Source organism: Ranitomeya imitator, chromosome 3 (assembly GCF_032444005.1).
Source record: "Ranitomeya imitator isolate aRanImi1 chromosome 3, aRanImi1.pri, whole genome shotgun sequence".
Classification (NCBI taxonomy): Eukaryota; Metazoa; Chordata; class Amphibia; order Anura; family Dendrobatidae; genus Ranitomeya; species Ranitomeya imitator.
The window spans coordinates 126,273,777-126,294,060 of NC_091284.1; the positions used below are offsets into that span (position 1 = coordinate 126,273,777).

General features: G+C 44.5%; 1 protein-coding gene across 1 annotated transcript; it reads right to left on the reverse strand.

Moving 5' to 3' along the window:
* Window positions 1-2,244: 2,244 nt before the first annotated feature.
* TBL2 (transducin beta like 2) lies at window positions 2,245-18,726 on the reverse strand. Its single transcript, XM_069761395.1, has 7 exons — window positions 18,584-18,726; window positions 16,181-16,308; window positions 14,362-14,546; window positions 11,918-12,066; window positions 10,917-11,043; window positions 8,472-8,624; window positions 2,245-2,778 (listed from the first exon to the last, which is right to left on the reverse strand). The coding sequence occupies exons 1-7, from the start codon at window positions 18,690-18,692 to the stop codon at window positions 2,322-2,324; spliced, it is 1,308 nt and encodes a 435-aa protein (XP_069617496.1). The 5' UTR covers window positions 18,693-18,726; the 3' UTR covers window positions 2,245-2,321.
* Window positions 18,727-20,284: the final 1,558 nt, after the last annotated feature.

Consider the following 20,284-nt stretch of genomic DNA (forward strand, 5'->3'; position numbering starts at 1 on the left):
CTGGCCACCAGTCTCTGGTTTGTTCACTGCGATAGGTACATGCAGTCTACCAACATGACCAGTGCTGCTGTAAGTAAAGGAAAAAAAACAAATGCCAGATTTTTTTTTTACTACTTTGTCTTCTGAAAAATATGGATTAAAAAGCTTGTTGAGCTTTGACCAGATTCACAATGGGATTGAGATCTGGGGAGCTTTCTGGCCATGGCCCCAAGATTACATTTTGGTAACCGAGCCACTTAGTTATGACTTTTGCCTATTAACTAGTTAAAAGCCGCTGTCAAACTCTAACAGCGGCATTTAATGCGTGCTTCTGGCCATCGGGACGGAAATACTAACCCCCGTCACGTGATCGGGGGTCATTGGTGTGTCTGCATGACAACCCCTCTATGGTTGTTGATGCCAGATTGCTGTGAGTGCCACCCTGTGGTCGGTACTCATACCAAGTCTGCAATTCTGCTATACAGAGGCGATCTGAGCATCGCCTCTATGCAGCAGAGCTGATCAAGTTGTGGCAGCTTCTAGCCTCCCATGGAGGCTATTGAAGCATGCCAAAAGTAAAAAAAAAAATTTGTTTAAAAATATGAAATTACGGGGTTTTTTGTCGCCGCGACATTGCATTAAAATGTAATAACAGGCAATCAAAATATCGTATCTGCACAAAATTGGTATAATTAAAAAACCTCAACTCAACACGCAAAAAATAAGCCCTCAACCAACACGAGATTGCGAAAAATTGTCTCTTGAAAATGGCATCTTTTTTTTTTTTTTTTAAGCAAACTATGGCATTTTTTTCGCCACTTTTTAGCAGTTTTAGCATTTAGTGAACTTAGCGAAAAAGCCAAACAAAAAACAAGTGTGGGATTGCACTTTGCAATTTTACCGCACTTGGAATTTTTTTCCCATTTTCTAGTACAAGGCATGGTAAAACCAATGGCATCGTTCAAAAGTATAACTCGTGCCGCAAAAAATAAGCCCTCACATGACCATATTGATGAAAAAAAATTAAAAAAAAAAAAAGTTATGGCTCTGGGAAGATGGGGAGCGAAAAACGAAAACGCAAAAAAACTTTAGTCATGAAGGGGTTAAAAGACATTTGCACACAGCAAAACCACTAACAATAATGGTTGCTCAGGCAGCTCTATCTATAATGCCATGTGGAATTAATGGCGCTATAGAAGTCAGTAAAATAAATCAAAAGAAAACATGTATTTTATGCCATCAAGTGGGTATCTCATCCGAGTACAAAGCAGTGGAATGCAAAAGGGGTGATGGTTTCTCCAGCACAAATGGCATTGTGTGTTATAGATAATGTAGTGACAAAGATAGTATAATTGGGGGAGAAAGGTTGAACTTCATCGACCTTGGTCTTTCTTTAACCTATTTAGCTATGTAGTTCTGAGCTGTATAAAGGCGGCTTTACACAGCCAATCAGCATTTCTTAAAGGGAACCTGTCACCCCCAAAATCGAAGATGAGCTAAGCCCACCAGCATCAGGGGCTTATCTACAGCATTCTGTAATGCTGTAGATAAGCCCCTGATGTATCCTGAAAGATGAGAAAAAGAGGTTATATTATACTCACCTAGGGGCGTTCCCGCTGCGGTCCGTGTCCGATGGGCATCGCCGTCCGGTCCGGGGCCTCCCATCTTCTTACGATGATGTCCTCTTCTTGTCTTCAGGCTACTGCGCAGGCGCACTTCTCGGTCCTGTTGAGGGCAGAGCAAAGTACTGCAGTGCGCAGGCACTGGGCCTCTCTGACATTTCTCGGCGCCTGCGCACTGCAGTACTTTGCTCTGCCCTCAACAGGGCAGACAAAGTACGCCTGCGCCGGAGCGTGAATACAAGAAGAGGACGTCATCCTATGAAGATGGGAGGCCCCGGACTGGACGCCCATCGGCCGGACCGCCTCCCCCAGGTGAGTATAATCTAACCTCTTTTTCTCATCTTTCAGGTTACATTGGGGGCTTATCTACAGCATTACAGAATGCTGTAGATAAGCCCCTGATGCTGGTGGGCTTAGCTCATCCGATTTGGGGGGAGGGGTGACAGGTTCCCTTTAATGCACCAGCCACTGATTGGACTTTCATGTGATTTATTTATTGGCTCTTCACAGTAGCCAATGAGAAAAATGAGCGAGCTGATTGGCTGGGTCTTCGAGCTAATCACGTGTCACATCATTATATCCTTCTACAATTTTAAAGTGAGGAGCAGCTTGTATAACAAAAGAAACATTGTTAAGGCACAAATTGTAAGATTTCCACAGAAATATTTTAATTTTAGAAAGTATAATCGTTTTTGTATCAAAATAATTGTAAAAACAGTCTTAATTCTTCTGTTTGTACAAATCATCTAGTGCTCGTTGGGCATCCTTTATTTGTTGTTCTAGTCTGTCCTTTGTGCCCTTGGTAGTGGATTTCTTAAGCATGTCCTTCATGTCAGCAATAGCAGCTCTGTATCCAGCTGAATTATGAAAGACACGTATTACACGATCTCCAGTCGAGACCAAAAATCTGTTGCTAATATCAAATGCAAGATCTGAGATGACGTCTCCATGTACAGACTTGAATTCTTCCTCTACGTCTCCCGTTTGAGCATTGTACACTGTGATATCACATACGCTGGCTATAGCAACGACCCGACCATCAGGAGACAAAGCTATACGACAAGGCTCCTTGCCGGCCCATTTCCCTGTAAACAGCAAGTAAGGATCTTGTTGCTTTTTATATTCAACATCTGTTTTCCAGAGCTTCCATGTCCCGTCTTTAGAAACAGATGCCATCCTATAAAAAAATATATTGAGAATTCGTATTAAAATATAACAAATAGCTACAATGTCTCTCTCATACAAAGATTTTTCTTCTTCAGAATTTGTTCATTACACACAATTAAAATTATTTCAGAATAACATTTTTTGGCCTTTAAAGGGGTGGTCCGAAATCAGCTTATTTTCAACCTAAATCTAAAATATTTTCTAATATACTTGAATTAAAAATTCCCTATCCCTCCCCAAATAGAGGGATTTTTGGTACTCACTAGTGATGAGCGAGTGTATTCGTTGCTCGGGTTTTCCCCAGCACGCTTGGGTGGTCTCCGAGTATTTATGACTGCTTGGAGATTTAGTTTTCTTTGCTGCAGCTGAATGATTTACAGCTAGTAGACAGCTTGATTACATGTGGGGATTCCCTAGCAACCAGGCAACCCCCACATGTACTCAGCCTGGCTAATAGATGTAAATCATTCAGCTGCCGAAATGAAAACTAAATCTCTGAACACTAACAAATACTCGGAGGTCACCCGAGCGTGCTCAGGAAAACCTGAGCAACGAGTACAATCGCTCATCACCACAAAATTTTTCTTGGAGCCTTCATTGGGGACACAGCACCCTCCCTAACTTTGGTACATATATTGGGCCTAAGCGCCTTTTTGTTGGGTTTCTACATATGCTGAGCTTTGATTGCTTCTCCTACTGCTTTAACACTAACTAATGTTCTTTGTGCCAGTCGGTGGGTGTATACTGCTCAGGAGGAGCTATTTTTCATTTTTCAGCCTCCTAGCGACAGCAGTATATAGTAATCTTTGCACACCTTTGTGAGGTTTTACAGCATTCATACCAATGCCTCATCTGATGCATCCCTGGGAAGGAAGGTGCTGCAGGCTGAGGTTGCTCGCTGTCTGACCTAAGGCCGTTACTTTTTCGTTTTCTCTGTTTCCCACCCTCGGGTCTGCTTTGGGATGTCCCATGGTTACCTGTGTCCCACAATGAAGCGATAAATACTACCCAACTGTTTTTTTGTTTTTAAATTCTATTTCCCTTTTGATGACTCTTTGACAATTCCAGTGTTTGCTGGGATACTGAAACAAAGTGTCGTCAGGGGGTAGATGGTGTGTCACTGCCGCAGCCTCTGCCCCATCCCTGAAAGGAAGCATCATCAGTGATGCTCGTTTCAGGGGCTGTGCTTTCATTGCACGATATGCGTTGTGCACAATGACAGTGCGCTCTCTCATCAGCTCAAATCAGTAGTAATGAGTCGGCAACAGAGCACACTGTCAGAATACCTTTCATGCAGACCAGTGACGTCACCTGTGCGGGCGCTAGTCTCTGCACAATTTAATAGTCTTTTTTCTTTTCATGGACAAAGTGTCATTTTCCCACATTGCGATTTTGATTTTCTTTGTTGACCTAAATGACGGGGGAAGTGGGGGGTATACATTTATAATACATGTTACAAAAATGAGTTTTGTGTCTTTTGTTTGTCTATATAATGATCACATGTTCAATGGTACGTGCTGTAATCACATTTAAGCATGGGAGCGGACAATTTAACTCCCAAGATTGAAGATTACTCCAATCACATCAGTGGTACATAATACAGCAGTCCTCCCTCACCATCAAAGCATCTAAAAGCACCTTGATGTATGCCACCATGTTCAATGCAGTGTACATTTAGTTTACATTTCTCCTCCACAAATCAATAGGGAATCTGTTCTCTCCTGGTTCTCCTCCTATCTCTCTGACCGCTCTTTCACTGTATCTTTTGCTGATTCCTCCTCCTCTCATCTTCCCCTTACTGTTGGGGTTCCTCAAGGATCAGTCCTAGGCCCCCTCCTCTTCTCTTTGTATACTGCCCCTAATGGACAATCAGTAGATTTGGGTTCCAGTACCATCTCTATGCTGATGACACCCAATTATACACTTCTCCTGATATCACGCCTGACTTTTTAGAAAACACCAGTGTTTGTCTTACCGCTGTCTCTAACATCATGTCCTCCCTCTATCTGAAACTGAACCTGTCAAAAACTGAACTCCTCGTGTTTTGTCCCTCTACTAACCTATCTTTGCCTGACATTGCCATTTCCGTGTGTGGTTCCACCATTACTCCAAAGCAACATGCCCGCTGCCTTGGGGTCATACTTGATTCCGAGATTTCATTCACTCCCCACAGCCGATCATTGGCTCGCTCTTGTTATCTGCACCTCAAAAACATTTCTATAATTCGACCTTTTCTTAGTTTTTACTCTGCAAAAACTCTTACTGTTTCTCTTATTCATTCTCATCTGGACTATTGTAACTCTCTACGAAACGGCCTCCCTCTTACAAACTCTCCCCGCTCCAATCTGTCCAGAATGCTGCAGCCAGGATCATATTCCTCACCAACCGTTACACCGATGCCTCTACCTTGTGCCAGTCATTACACTGGTTACCCATCCACTCAAGAATCCAGTACAAAACTACTACCCTCATCCACAAAGCACTCCATGGCTCAGCACCACCCTCCATCTCCTCTCTGGTATCAGTCTACCACCCTACCCTTGCCCTCCACTCTGCTAATGACCTCAGGTTAGCATCCTCAATAATCAGAACCTCCCATTCCCGTCTCCAAGACTTTACACGTGCTGCCCCGATTCTTTGGAATGCACTACCCAGGTTAATACGATTAATCCCCAATCCACAGTTTTAAGCGTGCCCTAAAAACGCATTTGTTCAGACTGGCCTACCGTCTCAACGCATTAACCTAACTATCCCTGTGTGGCCCATTAAAAAAAAACGTAAACCATAATCAGGTTCCTCACATCATGTTCTCATACACTTTATACAGTTAATAGCCCTCTGTGTCTGTACTGTTACATACTTTGGCTATTAATTGGTTCATGCAGCTTTACATGAACACCCGATCCTTACACTATGGCTGGTCCGAACAACGAAAGCAATTGTTACCATCCACCTCTCGTGTCTCCCCTATTTCCTCATAGATTGTAAGCTTGCGAGCAGGGCCCTCACTCCTCTTGGTATCTGTTTTCATCTGTGTTTATTGTTATGCTGTAATGTCTATTGTCTGTACAAATCCCCTCTATAATGTAAAGAACTGCGGAATATGTTGGCGCTATATAAATAAAAATTATTATTATCTTTCTGTCTCCGGTAAACTTCTATTTTTAATTGCCTACAACTGTTCAGAAACTCTGCACACACTGAAAATCATAAAAATTTGAAGCTTGAGAATTGTTAGCGCTCGTCACTGAGGGATTAGATTACATAGAGAAGAGCAGTGAGTTAGAAGGGGAGGCTGCAGGAACACCTACAGAGATCTAGTTTTCTACACAGTATCTATTATTCATGATGACGATGATTATGAGACCCTCACACGCACACTAGAGAAGGGTCTCTGCATACAGGCTGCCAGTTCTCATGTTTAAAAAAGTCTCACAAAATACACTGCTCAAAATGATCAATGTAAATCACAACTAATATCCCACGGAGGTCTGGAGTTGGAATGATGCTCAAAATCAAAGTGGAAAATGAAGTTACAGGTTGATCCAACTTCAGTGGAAATGCCTCAAGACAAGGAGATAATGCTCAGTAGTGTGTGTGGTCTCCACGTGCCTGTATGACCTCCTTACAATGCCTAGGCATGCTCCTGATGAGGCAGCGGATGGTCTCCTGAGGAATCTCCTCCAAGACCTGGAATAAAGCATCTGCCAACTCCTGGACAGTCTGTGGAGCAACATGACGTTGGTGGATGGTGCGAGACATGATGTCCCAGATGTGTTCAATTGGACTCAGGTCTGGGGGAACGCGTGGGCCAGTCCATAGCTTCAATGCCTTCATCTTGCAGGAACTGCTGACACTCCAGCCACATGAGATCTGGCAGTGTCATGCATTAGGAGGAACCCAGGGCCAACCGCATCAGCATATGGTCTCACAAGGGCTCTGAGGATCTCATCTCGGTACCTAATGGCAGTCAGGCTACCTCTGGTGAGCACATGGAGGGCTGTGCGGCCCTCCAAAGAAATGCCACCCCACATCATTACTGACCCACTGCCAAACCAGTCATGCTGAAGGATGTTGCAGGCAGCAGATCGCTCTCCACGGCATCCCCAGACTGCAAATGCCAAGCGTCCTGCACGGTGTTGGGCTGTGAGCACAACCCCCATCTGTGGACGTCGGACACTCAGACCATCCTCATGGAGTCGGGTTTCTAACCCTTTGTGCAGACATGCACATTTTTGGCCTGCTGGAGGTAATTTTTCAGGGCTCTGGCAGTGCTCCTCCTGTTTCCTCCTTGCCCAAAGGCTGAGGTAGTGGTCCTGCTGCTGGGTTGTTGCTCTCCTTTGCCCCCCCTCCACGTCTCCTGGTGTACTGGCATGTCTCCTGGTTGCGCCTCCAGCCTCTGGACACTACACTGACAGACACAGCAAACCTTTTTACCACAGCTCGCATTGATGTGCCATCCTGGATGAGCTGCACTACCTGAGCCACCTGTGGGTGGTAGAGTCCGTCTCATGCTACCATGAGTGTGAAAGCACAACCAACATTCAAAAGTGACCAAAACATCAGCCAGAAAGCATTAGTACTGAGATGTGGTCTGTGGTCCCCACCTGCAGAACCGCTCCTTTATTGAGTGTGTCTTGATAATTGCCAATAATTTCTATCTGTTGCCTATTCCAATTGCACAACAGCATGTGAAATTGATTGTCAAACAGTGTTGCTTCCTAAGTGAACAGTTTGATTTCACAAAAGTTTGATTTCCTTGGAGTTATATTCTGTTGTTTAAGTGTTCCCTTTATTTTTTAAAGCAGTGCATGTTGTTTCCTAGTCCCTTATAATTATGTATGTGAAGTAGTGCAAGTGTATTAAAATATTTACCAGTTGCAGTCTTTGTGATTTCTAGTGCTGCTTTGATCCTCATCTGAGCTAAAATCAGACTGGCCGGCTCAAAACGGGATTGTATGTGTACTGGAAGTCGCTAGAGTCTTATTCTGAGTTAAATAGACTTACATTGGAAAAGCAGCACCCACACGGTAGATGCTGTGTGAGCCAACAAATCTGAAAAGCAGTCACATGGTTCAGTAGAGGGTCAGAGCGGTGCTGGAAAGTGGGGAAGGTAGCAAATGTTGCCCACTGGAGAAAAGTAAGGAGAACTTTCCCTTTGTTGAATCTACTAAAAATCATAAAATTGATTCAGGCATCTAAAAGTCGGTACACATTTGTTTCCCCCTGTTGCAGATATCTATGTATGAAGTATTCCCTGGCTTTTTATTTCCAATTGGATGCTGCAAAGTGTGCCAAGAAGAAAAACATACCATGAATGTATAGAAAAAGTATGTGTACCAAGAGCAGCCAGGGCACATACGGATCAGGTCCTCACATATTGGTACGTGAACAGAGCCTAATGGGATTATATACAGTGATTTTTTTTTTCTAGGAGTAAAGCGGTATTGTTGATTAAGTTGTGGCCATGCAATCACTGTGATGTAAATGTCATGATGCCTTTGGGCTAAAAAAAAACCATGATTTACAGTTATAGTCATCAGGGTGTGCAAGTGGGTTACAAATGCACAGAACTCAAGATCAACTAGTTTTTCTTCCAGATTTATTAAAGAGTGACTGTTTCGGAGCCACAAATTGAGAATAAAAAGAAAAAGCTTTACTTTCTTGTTTTGCTCCACTTAGAATCACACATGTAATCCTCACCTGCTGGAATCATTGGAGAAAGCAAATCCACAGACACCAGCCGAGTGGCCGGTCAGCTCAAATGCACGAGAGGCTTCACGGAACTCTCCAGATTTACCGAAGCAGATCTCCCAAACCTTCACATCTGGAGTGAAGCCACAACTTCCTACAAACCTATGAGAAACAGACATATGTGGAAACCTCAATGATGCTTTAACTCACAAAGAAAACAATACAAAATGCTCTTAACTTGTAAAGCATATTTCACAAGATATCTGGATAAGCTGGTGGAACTGGCATCTGCTACATCCAGACCCAACAGGACAAATTCCTGTGATAATTGACTTGTTATGTTGTTATCTTAAATGGCTCACTAAAAAAAAAAAACCCTGAGAATTCCCCACAGATAACTTGAGAATTGTGCTTCCATTTAGAACACAAGGGTAGACATCGTTCCTTAGGAATGAAATATGCTGGGTGATGGAAATCTGCTTATCAACCAAATATAAGTGCAAGTGTTCTTTATAAGGAATGTGTCACCTTTATGTATCACTAACGAAAAAGATAATGATCCTTTTTTTTTTCTAAAATAGTTTTAGTTTCCGATGGTCAATTTATAATATTTTCTGCTTGTGATTACGGGGCAGTCATCTTGTCTGAGATGTAGTTCAAAACATTCAGAGATCTTCTTCACAACAGCCACATGCACTATACAGATCAGTAGATTACAGATGCTAATTAGGTAACTTCTCTAGTGGAGTGTTGTGAGCATGTTCTGTGATCGGTGCAGAGAAGGGCATGGTGAATCCTGTATTTTCAATATATTGGCGTTACCCCGCCTGAGATAATACATGACTACTGGAAAGTGATCTCAAAAAAACATCAGGAAGTGCCAACTTTTAATACAGAGAGTGATTAAAAATTAAAATAAAAATCACCAATTGTGAACCTTAACCCCTTCACGACATGCACCGTACTAGTACTGCGCATGTTGTGTCTCCCCCTTTGATGTGGGCTCCGGCGCTGAGCCCACATCAAAGTCGCGACATGTCAGCTGTTTTGTACAGCTGACATATGCGTGCAATAGCGGCAGGTGGAATCGCGATCCACCCGTCGCTATTAACTAGTTAAATGCCGCTGTCAAACGCTGATAGCGGCATTTAACTACCGCTTCCGTCCATCGGGCCGGAAATGCGCGCATCGCCGACCCGTCACATGATCGGGGGTCAGCGATGAGTTAGCATAACAACCAGAGGTCTCCTTGAGACCTCTATGGTTGTTGATGCCGGCTTGCTGTGAGTGCCACTCTATGATCGGCGCTCATACCAACCTGTAAGGGCTCTTTTTCATTTGTGAAAAACCAAGCTGTGGCGCCGGCACTCCAGAGCGGATCGTGTGGCTCCATGTGTTGCTATGCAGCCACACGCTCCGCTCCCAAGTGCGGGCGCCACAGCTTGGTTTTCACATGCGAGACACGGATGTGTTTCTTGCAAATGGAAAAGAGCCCTAATTCTACTACATGGGGTGATTAGAGGATTGTTCCTATGTAGCAGAGCCGATCAGGCTATGCAGCTTCTAGCCTCCCATGGAGGCTATTGAAGCATGGCAAAAGTAAAAAAAAAAAAATGTTTTAAAAAATATGAAAAAATAAATAAAATAAAAAAAATATATAAAAAAGTTTAATTCACCCCCATTTCGCCCCATTCAAAATAAAACACTTAAAAAAAAAATCAAACCTACACATATTTGGTATCGCCGTGTTCAGAATCGCCCAATCAATTAAAAAAAAAGCATTAACCTGATTGCTAAACGGCATAGCGAGAAAAAAATTTTAAACACCAGAATTATGTTTTTTTGGTTGCCGCGACATTGTATTAAAATGCAATAACGGGCGATCAAAAGAACGAATCTGCACAAAAGTGGTATCATTAAAAACGTCAGCTCGGCACGCAAAAAATAAGCCCTCACCTGACCCCAGATCATGAAAAATGGAAACGCTACGGGTATCGGAAAATGGCACATTTTTTGAAAGCAAAGTTTGGATTTTTTTTTCACCACTTAGCTAAAAAATAACCTAGCCATGTCAGGTGTCTATGAACTCGTAGTGACCTGGAGAATCACAATGGCAGGTTAGTTTTAGCATTTAGTGAACCTAGCAAAAAAGCCAAACAAAAAAACACTTGCACTTTTTTTTGCAATTTCACCACACTTGGAATTTTTTCCCGTTTCCTAGTACAAGACATGGTAAAACCAATGGTGTTGTTCAAAAGCACAACTTGTCCTGCAAAACATAAGCCCTCACATGGCCATATTGATGGAATAATAAAAAAGTGTTATGGCTCTGGGAAAGAGAGCGAAAAACGAAAACGCAAAAAGGGCTGTGTCTTGAAGGGGTTAAAAGTTAGTCTGAACACCAAACAATATATAATAAGACATTGAGAAGTGGAACTAAAAAGTGCCGGTTACCTCCCACAAGGCGACACCGCAGCATAGGCATTTGTAACTTGATTGGTATTAATAGTTGACAGGACTTCACCTTTCCGACTCCAAATCAAAACACTGGTGTCACTTGATGCAGTCATAACAAACTTCCCTGCAGAGAGATAATCTAGAATTAGAAATGCTCAAAAAAAAAAAAAAAGAAAAACTGGTCAGAGAACGTATAAATGATTCTGCTCTAGTTTTTTTTAACTGTACATTGTTTAGCAGAGAGCACCGATGAGGATAACCTTCCCTTAGGTGATTTGGCTCCTAGTACTCCATCCAATCAGCTGACGGGGTTAGATTCAGTGTTTGTGTCACTGTTTACCAGTTATTGCCACAAATTTAGTAACGGTTGTGCCTGGTACTGCAGCTATCAAATCAATGGGAATTACGTTATCTGCATGACTGGCCACTGCCAAGACAAAAAGTATGGAGCTGTGCCTGATAAACAATGAAAATCAGCACCATGTTTTGCTCTATCAATTGATCAGTAGGTGTCAGCCCCCCCTCCAAAATCTTTAGAATAGGCCATGAATATAAAGATTTTTAAAATTAAAAACAAAAACGTAATGCCTTCATTACACATGACAAAGCCTGTATTAGAATGTATTTTCACATTTAGAAAATCCCGCCTTGATGGTTTATGTAAGCCATGACTGTATGTGGACCGGCTGGCCGGCGAGGTGGTTTGCCAGCTGTGAAGGGTAAAGAAAATTGCCCTGATCTCCAAGAGATTGATGCGGAGAGCAGCTTCATGGGAGTGCCAGCAATCCTGCGCTGTGTGATGAAGAAAAACCGCTCCCCAACCAAGGAGACTGGCGTCGGTGTTCTTCTTGTGGTACTATGATAATCTCTCACCATGGTCAGAAGTAAAAATGTTCTATTGTGTTTCCCGCATAATTACATATGACAAATATACATTACGATAATGAATCATTTCTTGGTTGCTATGGCTACAAGTTTATACTTCCTTTACAACCCACCTGTTTCCGCTATTCCAATATTAATGACCGGGGCTTTATGACGTTTAGGGAAGTCTTCAGGAGCAGCAGAGAAGCCAAATGCATCGTTTTTCTTGGTCATTTTAAACACTCGGATTGTATCTCCATTTGCTAAGAACACAATAAAGGCTCTTAAAAAGGAAGGGGACAACATTTAGCATGGCCTGTGTTGTAAGGTATCAAAATGCTTTAAAACAATGATCCAATCATCTGTGTATAAATTATACATTTATTATTTTATAACAGGAAAATATTATTAAAACAATTCTTATCAGGGCTAATTCAGGTGAGCCATCACAGACACAAAAAATGGTAGATGGCGACTCACAAGAAACATGTATGGTAATGTAAAGTAAAAAGCACAAAAATAACCACACCGGGTAAAAAGAGGATTGGACAAGTTAAAAATAAAAATTGACAGAATTTTCCACTTCTTGACGCAAGATGACAACTCAAAAAGACATACTGATATGGAATTTAGATTGTGAGCTCCAATGGGGACCGCAATGATGAGGTCTGTAAATCGCTGCGGAATATGATAGCTCTGTATAAACAGAGCATAATAAATAAAATAAAAAGCCTAAAGGAAAGCTCTCATCTCTGCTGAGATGTGTTGGCAGTGTTGAGAGGAGGAGCAGATTACTATTGCCAGTTTATTACTCTAGCGGGTTTCCACCACTCAACATTCAGCGTTATACGACTGCCAATCAGCTAAATGTCTGCTAATCGACAGTCGCTTAATAGCCACTATAGACAGGCAGACTGTATTTTTGATGCGCATAGGCTGCCACTGTACTCAGCAGCTCAAGTCCTGTTTACAAAGGATGACTGATGTGCTGTCGAGAACGATTTAAGCCGGCTTAAAAATCAATTCACCCAACGATTTTGGAGAAGAATTTGCTGTCAACTGAATCTTTCTGCAGGATTTCACCTTCCAAACTATTTATATGCGCATGTAAAGGTACCTTCACACTGAACAACATTACAACGATAACGATAGCGAGCCGTGATGTTGCAGCGTCCTGGATAGCGATATCGATGTGTTTGACACGCAGCAGCGATCTGGATCCTGCTGTGACATCGCTGGCCGGAGCTAGAAGGCCAGAACTTTATTTCGTCGCTGGATCACCCGCTGACATCGCTGGATCGGCGTGTGTGACGCCGATCCAGCGATGTGTTCACTGGTAACCAGGGTAAACATCGGGTTACTAAGCGCAGGGCCGCGCTTAGTAACCCGATGTTTACCCTGGTTACCATTGTAAATGTAAAAAAAAAAAAAACACTACATACTTACATTCCGGTGTCTGTCACGTCCCTCGCCGTCAGCTTCCTGCACTGACTGTGAGCGCCGGCCGTAAAGCATAGTGGTGACGTCACCGCTGTGCTCTGCTTTACGGCCGGCTGGCGCTCACAGTCAGTGCGGGAAGCTGACGGCGAGGGACGTGACAGACACCGGAATGTAAGTATGCAGTGTTTTTTTTTTTTACATTTACAATGGTAACCAGGGTAAACATCGGGTTACTAAGCGCAGCCCTGCGCTTAGTAACCCGATGTTTACCCTGGTTACTCGGGGACTTCGGCATCGTTGGTCGCTGGAGAGCTGTCTGTGTGACTGCTCTCCAGCGACCACACAAGGACTTTCCAACGATCACGGCCAGGTCGTATCGCTGGTCGTGATCGTTGGAAAGTTGCTGAGTGTGACGGTACCTTAACTCCTTCAAAAGCAAGTCCAGCAACACCTTTACATGACCAGTCTGTTCCTCAGTTACAGAGAAATCAGAATTTGAATTGATTTGCAAATGAGATAGAAGAACCATTTGTAGATCTGAAGCCTCTGCTACTCCAGCTCTGTTCCCTGTCTCGTAGATCCGATGTTTTGTCAGACTGCACTCGGACCGATATAGTCGAGCCCAAAGTGAGTAAAATAAATAAATACTTCAATAAGGGTTTCATCATTAAGGCTATGTGCACACGTTGCAGATTTCCTGCAGAACTGCAGCTTTTTTTTCCGTGCAGAAACGCTGCAGTTCCGCAATTGATTTACAGTACAATGTAAATCAATGGCAAAAAAAATGCTGTGCTGATGGTGCAGAAAAATCTGCACAGAAAACGCAGCAGATTCAAAAAAGGAGCATGTCACTTCTTTTTGCAGAACTGCTGCCTTTCTGCACCTCTTCCATTTTAGAAATCTGCAGGGGTAAAAAAAAAGGAAGAAATCCGCACAAAAATCTGCAACGTGTGCACAGAGCAAAAAAAGGTGCAGATTCTGACCTGCGTTTTCTGCCAAGAAATTTGTAATCTGCACAGAAAATTCCAGTCAAATCTGCAATGTGTGCACATAGCCTAAGTAGTACCATAGAAATTCTGGAAAAAAAAAAAAAATCACTGGAAATTAAATAACAGAATTCAGACTTATTACATTTTACCTGCAGTCTGGACTGAAACGGACATGTGTAGCATGATCGAACTCCACATTGGCTCTCATACAATTGTGCTCCCGTTCAAGGAAGTCCTTAGTGCTCCATATCCTGACAGTTCTGTCGTCTGAACATGAAGCTAAATATTTACCATTACTGCTAAAATCCAAACAGGTTATGTTCCCACTGTGAGCCTGGCGGAAACAATCAAGAAAGAATTTTCAGTCATTAGCCATACTAACAGCATGTATAAAGATTGTTCTCAGTGGGAGAATCAACATAATCATCTTGTAGACTACTTAGGACTCTTCACCAGGGATGGTATAACAAAGTATATGAAGAAACACAAATATATACAGAAAAAGGGAAAATACATGACACAATAAATGAACAAAGGCTGAGATCAGAGAATGAATCCTTCATTAGCTTAGATTTCTTTTAACACTTTTGTTCATAGACCCTTAAGCGTTTTTGCGATTTGAATTTGCCTTTTAATATAACAACTGTCATGCTGTCTATGCGGGGTTCTGGACCACAGAAATGTTTATCTCAACCTTGCCCTCAGTTTCTGGAAAAATAAACGTTCACACCACTTATCTAAGCTAAGGAAGGATTCATTCTCTGAGCTCAGGTTGTTTCTTGTGTTTTTTTTTTTTAAAGTTCATTTAGGGTACGTGTCCACGGTCCGGATAGTCGGCGCTTTGGACGGGGGTGGAAAACCTGCTGTACATGCGGTGATTCCGGATGTGTTCATTGAACACATCCGGAATCTCCGCACCCTATACATAGGACTGTGTTATTTACCTTGCGGCGACAGAGCATCGCCGCAAGGTAAACCGACATGCTGTGTTCTTAAAAGACAAGCCGCATGTCCGTAAACGCAGGGCCGCCAGATGCGTGTTCATACGCATAGTGGAGACGGGATTTCATAAAATCCCCTCCACTATGCTGTAACATCTGGACGCTGCGGGTTGAACGGTGCGGTTGTACGTAGCTAGTCCGGATGTAATCCTAGCCGTGGACACATACCCTTACGTCATGTCTCTGCTCTTATTGTTTATATGTGTGTTTCTGCAGATACTTTGTTATAGCATGAACAGACCTAAGTATTTTTGAAAGCTTGCTTTGTAAGATCACTTACGGTAATAATAATAATCTTTATTTTTATATAGCGCTAACATATTCCGCAGCGCTTTACAGTTTTGCACACATTATTATCACTGTCCCCGTTGGGGCTCACAATCTAGAATCCCTATCAGTATGTCTTTGGAATGTGGGAGGAAACCGGAGTGCCCGGAGAAAACCCACGCAAACACGGAGAGAACATACAAACTCTTTGCAGATGTTGTCCTGGGTGGGATTAGAACCCAGGACCCCAGCGCTGCAAGGCTGCAGTGCTAACCACTGCGCCACCGTGCTGTCCGGTATTTTATTAGCTATTAAAAGGTATCATAACTGCAAGATTATCATTTTGTTTCTCCCACTGATCTGTTTTTCAACTGGCTAACATGATACAATGATCACAAACTGAGGCCATATCCTAAAGATTGGCCATCACTTTATGGAGATAGGAAAACTCCTCCAATGTTACAGAATTCATATGAAGAGAAGGAGAACTTCTCCAGAATTAATACCGTAATAGGTTTTCACTGTAAATACAAGTGGAAGCCTTAAACAGAGGATAGAAGGAAAAAAAAAAACAGTGTTTAACGTATCCTATCGTCATCTGTTCCCACATGCATGTATTTATAGCTCGAGTAACATGAGACTTCCACCTACATAAGGAGAAATAAACTAGACAATTAGTTTTCATTATTTATCAGGATACCTTGAGAGCCGCTGCCAGGAGTGGGTGAGAGAAGCTGTGGCTCTGCGTTTTCTCTTTACGGGGCTTCCGTAGTTTCTGTTTCTTTGCAGACTGCTTTTCTGAAAATGCTTCGCCATTTGCTTTCTCGGCTGAAATGTAGAATAGTGAATATTGTAAATATATTCAACAAAAGGCAATTTTTTAAAGAAAAATAGTAATAATAATGATTGGTAGTTATCATAAGACTAGGTTCACACTTGCTTTTGACAGCAGAACTTTTTATGCAGCCAAAGGAGGGAGACAAAGGTATATGGCAGTGATCACACGTCAGAGGCGGATACATGCGGTCCATGGTTTGTGCTGCATGTATCAGATGTCGGATTTTCTTTACACAGGTTGTCTGACACTTAATAGATCAACACTATGAGATCGGTGGGTGTCTGACCCCAGAACTAGCATTGTCCAGCTGCTACCTGTTCCAATATTTGTGGGTACAAGCACTGCACAGGGATGGACACAGCGGCCCCACACAAGAGCGATCCTACACAAGAGCAGCCCTACACAAGAGCGGCCCCACACAAGCCAAGAGCGGCCCCACACAAGAGCGATTCCACACAAGAGCGATCCTACACAAGAGCGATCCCACACAAGAGCGATCCCGCACAAGAGCGATCCCGCACAAGAGCGATCCCGCACAAGAGCGATCCCGCACAAGAGCGATCCCGCACAAGAGCGATCCCGCACAAGAGCGGCCCCGCACAAGAGCGATCCCGCACAAGAGCAGCCCCGCACAAGAGCGATCCTACACAAGAGCAGCCCTACACAAGCCAAGAGCGGCCCCACACAAGAGCGATTCCACACAAGAGCGATCCTACACAAGAGCGGCCCCGCACAAGAGCGATCCCGCACAAGAGCGATCCCGCACAAGAGCGATCCCGCACAAGAGCGATCCCGCACAAGAGCGATCCCGCACAAGAGCGGCCCCGCACAAGAGCGATCCTACACAAGAGCGATCCCGCACAAGAGCGGCCCCACACAAGAGCGATTCCACACAAGAGCGATCCTACACAAGAGCTGCCCCGCACAAGAGCGATCCCGCACAAGAGCGATCCCGCACAAGAGCGATCCCGCACAAGAGCGATCCCGCACAAGAGCGATCCCGCACAAGAGCGATCCCGCACAAGAGCGATCCCGCACAAGAGCGATCCCGCACAAGAGCGATCCCGCACAAGAGCGATCCCGCACAAGAGCGATCCCGCACAAGAGCGGCCCCACACAAGAGCGATTCCACACAAGAGCGATCCTACACAAGAGCTGCCCCGCACAAGAGCGATCCCGCACAAGAGCGATCCCGCACAAGAGCGATCCCGCACAAGAGCGATCCCGCACAAGAGCGATCCCGCACAAGAGCGATCCCGCACAAGAGCGATCCCGCACAAGAGCGATCCCGCACAAGAGCGATCCCGCACAAGAGCGATCCCGCACAAGAGCGATCCCGCACAAGAGCGGCCCCGCACAAGAGCGATTCCACACAAGAGCGATCCTACACAAGAGCTGCCCCGCACAAGAGCGATCCCGCACAAGAGCGATCCCGCACAAGAGCGATCCCGCACAAGAGCGATCCCGCACAAGAGCGATCCCGCACAAGAGCGATCCCGCACAAGAGCGATCCCGCACAAGAGCGATCCCGCACAAGAGCGATCCCGCACAAGAGCGGCCCCACACAAGAGCGATCCCGCACAAGAGCGATCCCGCACAAGAGCAGCCCTACACAAGAGCGATCCTACACAAGAGCGATCCCGCACAAGAGCGATCCCGCACAAGAGCAGCCCTACACAAGAGCGATCCTACACAAGAGCGATCCCGCACAAGAGCGATCCCGCACAAGAGCGATCCCACACAAGAGCGATTCCACACAAGAGCGATCCTACACAAGAGCGGCCCCGCACAAGAGCGGCCCCGCACAAGCGTGATCCCGCACAAGAGCGATTCCACACAAGAGCGATCCTACACAAGAGCGATCCTACAGATTACTAGCTAATATTTCATATCTTAGCAGAGGAAAATAACAAGGACAACCCGGCCTCCTTCAGCCCCGGAGTAACATGGAGTAGCGCTGTAAGGGGCCCATAGATATGAGATGATGATAGTCCTAGATGGGTCCCTGCCAACACTGCCCCCATTACACGTCACTGGCTGTCGCCCCCCAGCTCTGCAGAAACAGTCAGTGATGGGAATAAGCCACAATGCAACAACTCTCAGCAGAGCCTGGCCATGTCTGGGGCAGCATGCTGGGAGTTGTAGTTGCGCAGCTGCTGGACAGCGATCACCGTTCTGCAGCAGAGGTGACGGAGCAGCCGAGTGTCGGTACCGGGCAGAGCAGTGTGCCGGTCACACGCAGCAGCCCACACTCGGGTCACTCACCCCCGGGCTCCAGCTCGCCGCCCTCTTTTGCCCTTCTGCCCCATAATGCCAGGAACACGACTATTCCCCCCAGCAGCACAGTCACCGCCACCAGCGCCACCGCCTCCATGTCCGCGCCTCACTCGGCCACGTCATACCCCACGGGGGCGCGCATTGCTTCTTGCTTTTTTATTTTGCTTAACTTTATTGTACGCGGACGGTAGAGACAGTCACAGTATCATAATAACCTTTTCATCTTTAGGCCGGCGTACACAAGGGATGACTATGGAGAGACTCACCACAGACATTTACCTATTGTGGCACAGCCTTCATCCATGTCCGGGGCAGGAGGTCCTCATAGATTACTACACTGTGACTGCACAGTGAGGGGCAGCTGCTGGGGAACTGAGGGCACTGGGGAGGGCAGACTGGGTGCTGTAGGCACTGGCAGGCACAGTCATGAGAGGGCCCCTGTGCATTAGCAGTATAAGGCCGGCGTCACATTACAGAGTTTTACGGACGTATGAGAGGCGCAAAAACTACGCATTGCACACGGACCAATGATTCTTTATGGGGCAGCTCCTATCTGCTGTATATTTCTCAGCCTATTTTACAGGCGTGGAAAATTGCAGCATGCTGCGTTTGTCAGCGTATTGCGCAAAAAAATCCACCAATGAAAGTCTATGGGGGCGAGAAAAATACGGATTACACACGGACCATACGTGTGACTTGCGAGAAATACGCAGCGGTGTTAGAGAGAAAAGCCGGCAATTCAGCGCGGTGTACAGTAAAATCACACTGACAGGTTAGAATAGAATAGCTAAAATAAATGTCTACACATAGTATAGGGGTATATATATATCAGTAAGACACATATATATACATATATTTTTATTTCATACAGCGCAAGATAGCAGAAAAGCCGGTAATTCAATTGCCGGCTTTTGCTATCTCCTTCCCAAACCCGACATATGAGACATGGTTTACATACAGTAAACCATTTCATAGCCCCTTTTTTTTGCATATTCCTCACTACAAATGTTAGTAGTGTGTGTGTGCAAAATTTGGGGGCTCTAGCTGTTAAAATAAAGGGTTGCTGTGCTCCTGACTGTAAAATCTGGGGAATGAATGGAAAGCAGAGGAACATAGCTACCTAGACTTGCGGTGCTGCGCCCCCTGCTGGCATAACCTCTTATGAACTCTAGCGTGAGAAAATATTCAGAAAAATTCCCACGCTAGAGTTCATATGAGGTTATGCCAGCAGGGGGTGCAGCACCGCAAGTCTAGGTAGCTAGGTTCCCCTGCTTTCAATTAATTCCCCAGATTTTACAAGTCAGGAGCACAGGTGCATTAGCAGAGCTCCTGCTTGTAAAATTATTTAACCCCTTCAGATGGATTTACATCGTGGGACATGACTGTAACGGCGGAAAGGTATGGGATATTGTTGTTTTTTTATTTTTCCTTTTTTACAGAACGAGGGTCGTCATTCGGATTAAGAGTATAGTAAACTATTACAACACCCTGTGTCTTTATTTCAATAAAATACCTTTTTCCTAATGTGTGTGTTTTTCATTAACCATTTACTACTATTGGATTAATAATGGATAGGTGTCTTATTGACATCTCTCCATTATTAACCAGGCTTAATGTCACCTTACAATAGCAAGGTGGCATTAACCCTTTATTACCCCATATCCCACCACTACATGGGAGTGGGAAGAG

Excerpts from the sequence above, each read along its gene's own strand:
- TBL2 (XM_069761395.1), bottom strand. The coding sequence starts at position 18,692 with ATGGAGGCGGTGGCGCTGGTGGCGGTGACTGTGCTGCTGGGGGGAATA. Across the intron at positions 12,067-14,361 it reads CGTTTCAGTCCAGACTGCAG|AGCCTTTATTGTGTTCTTAG; the intron begins GTAAAATGTAAT and ends TTCCTTTTTAAG. Across the intron at positions 11,044-11,917 it reads TATTGGAATAGCGGAAACAG|GGAAGTTTGTTATGACTGCA; the intron begins GTGGGTTGTAAA and ends ATCTCTCTGCAG.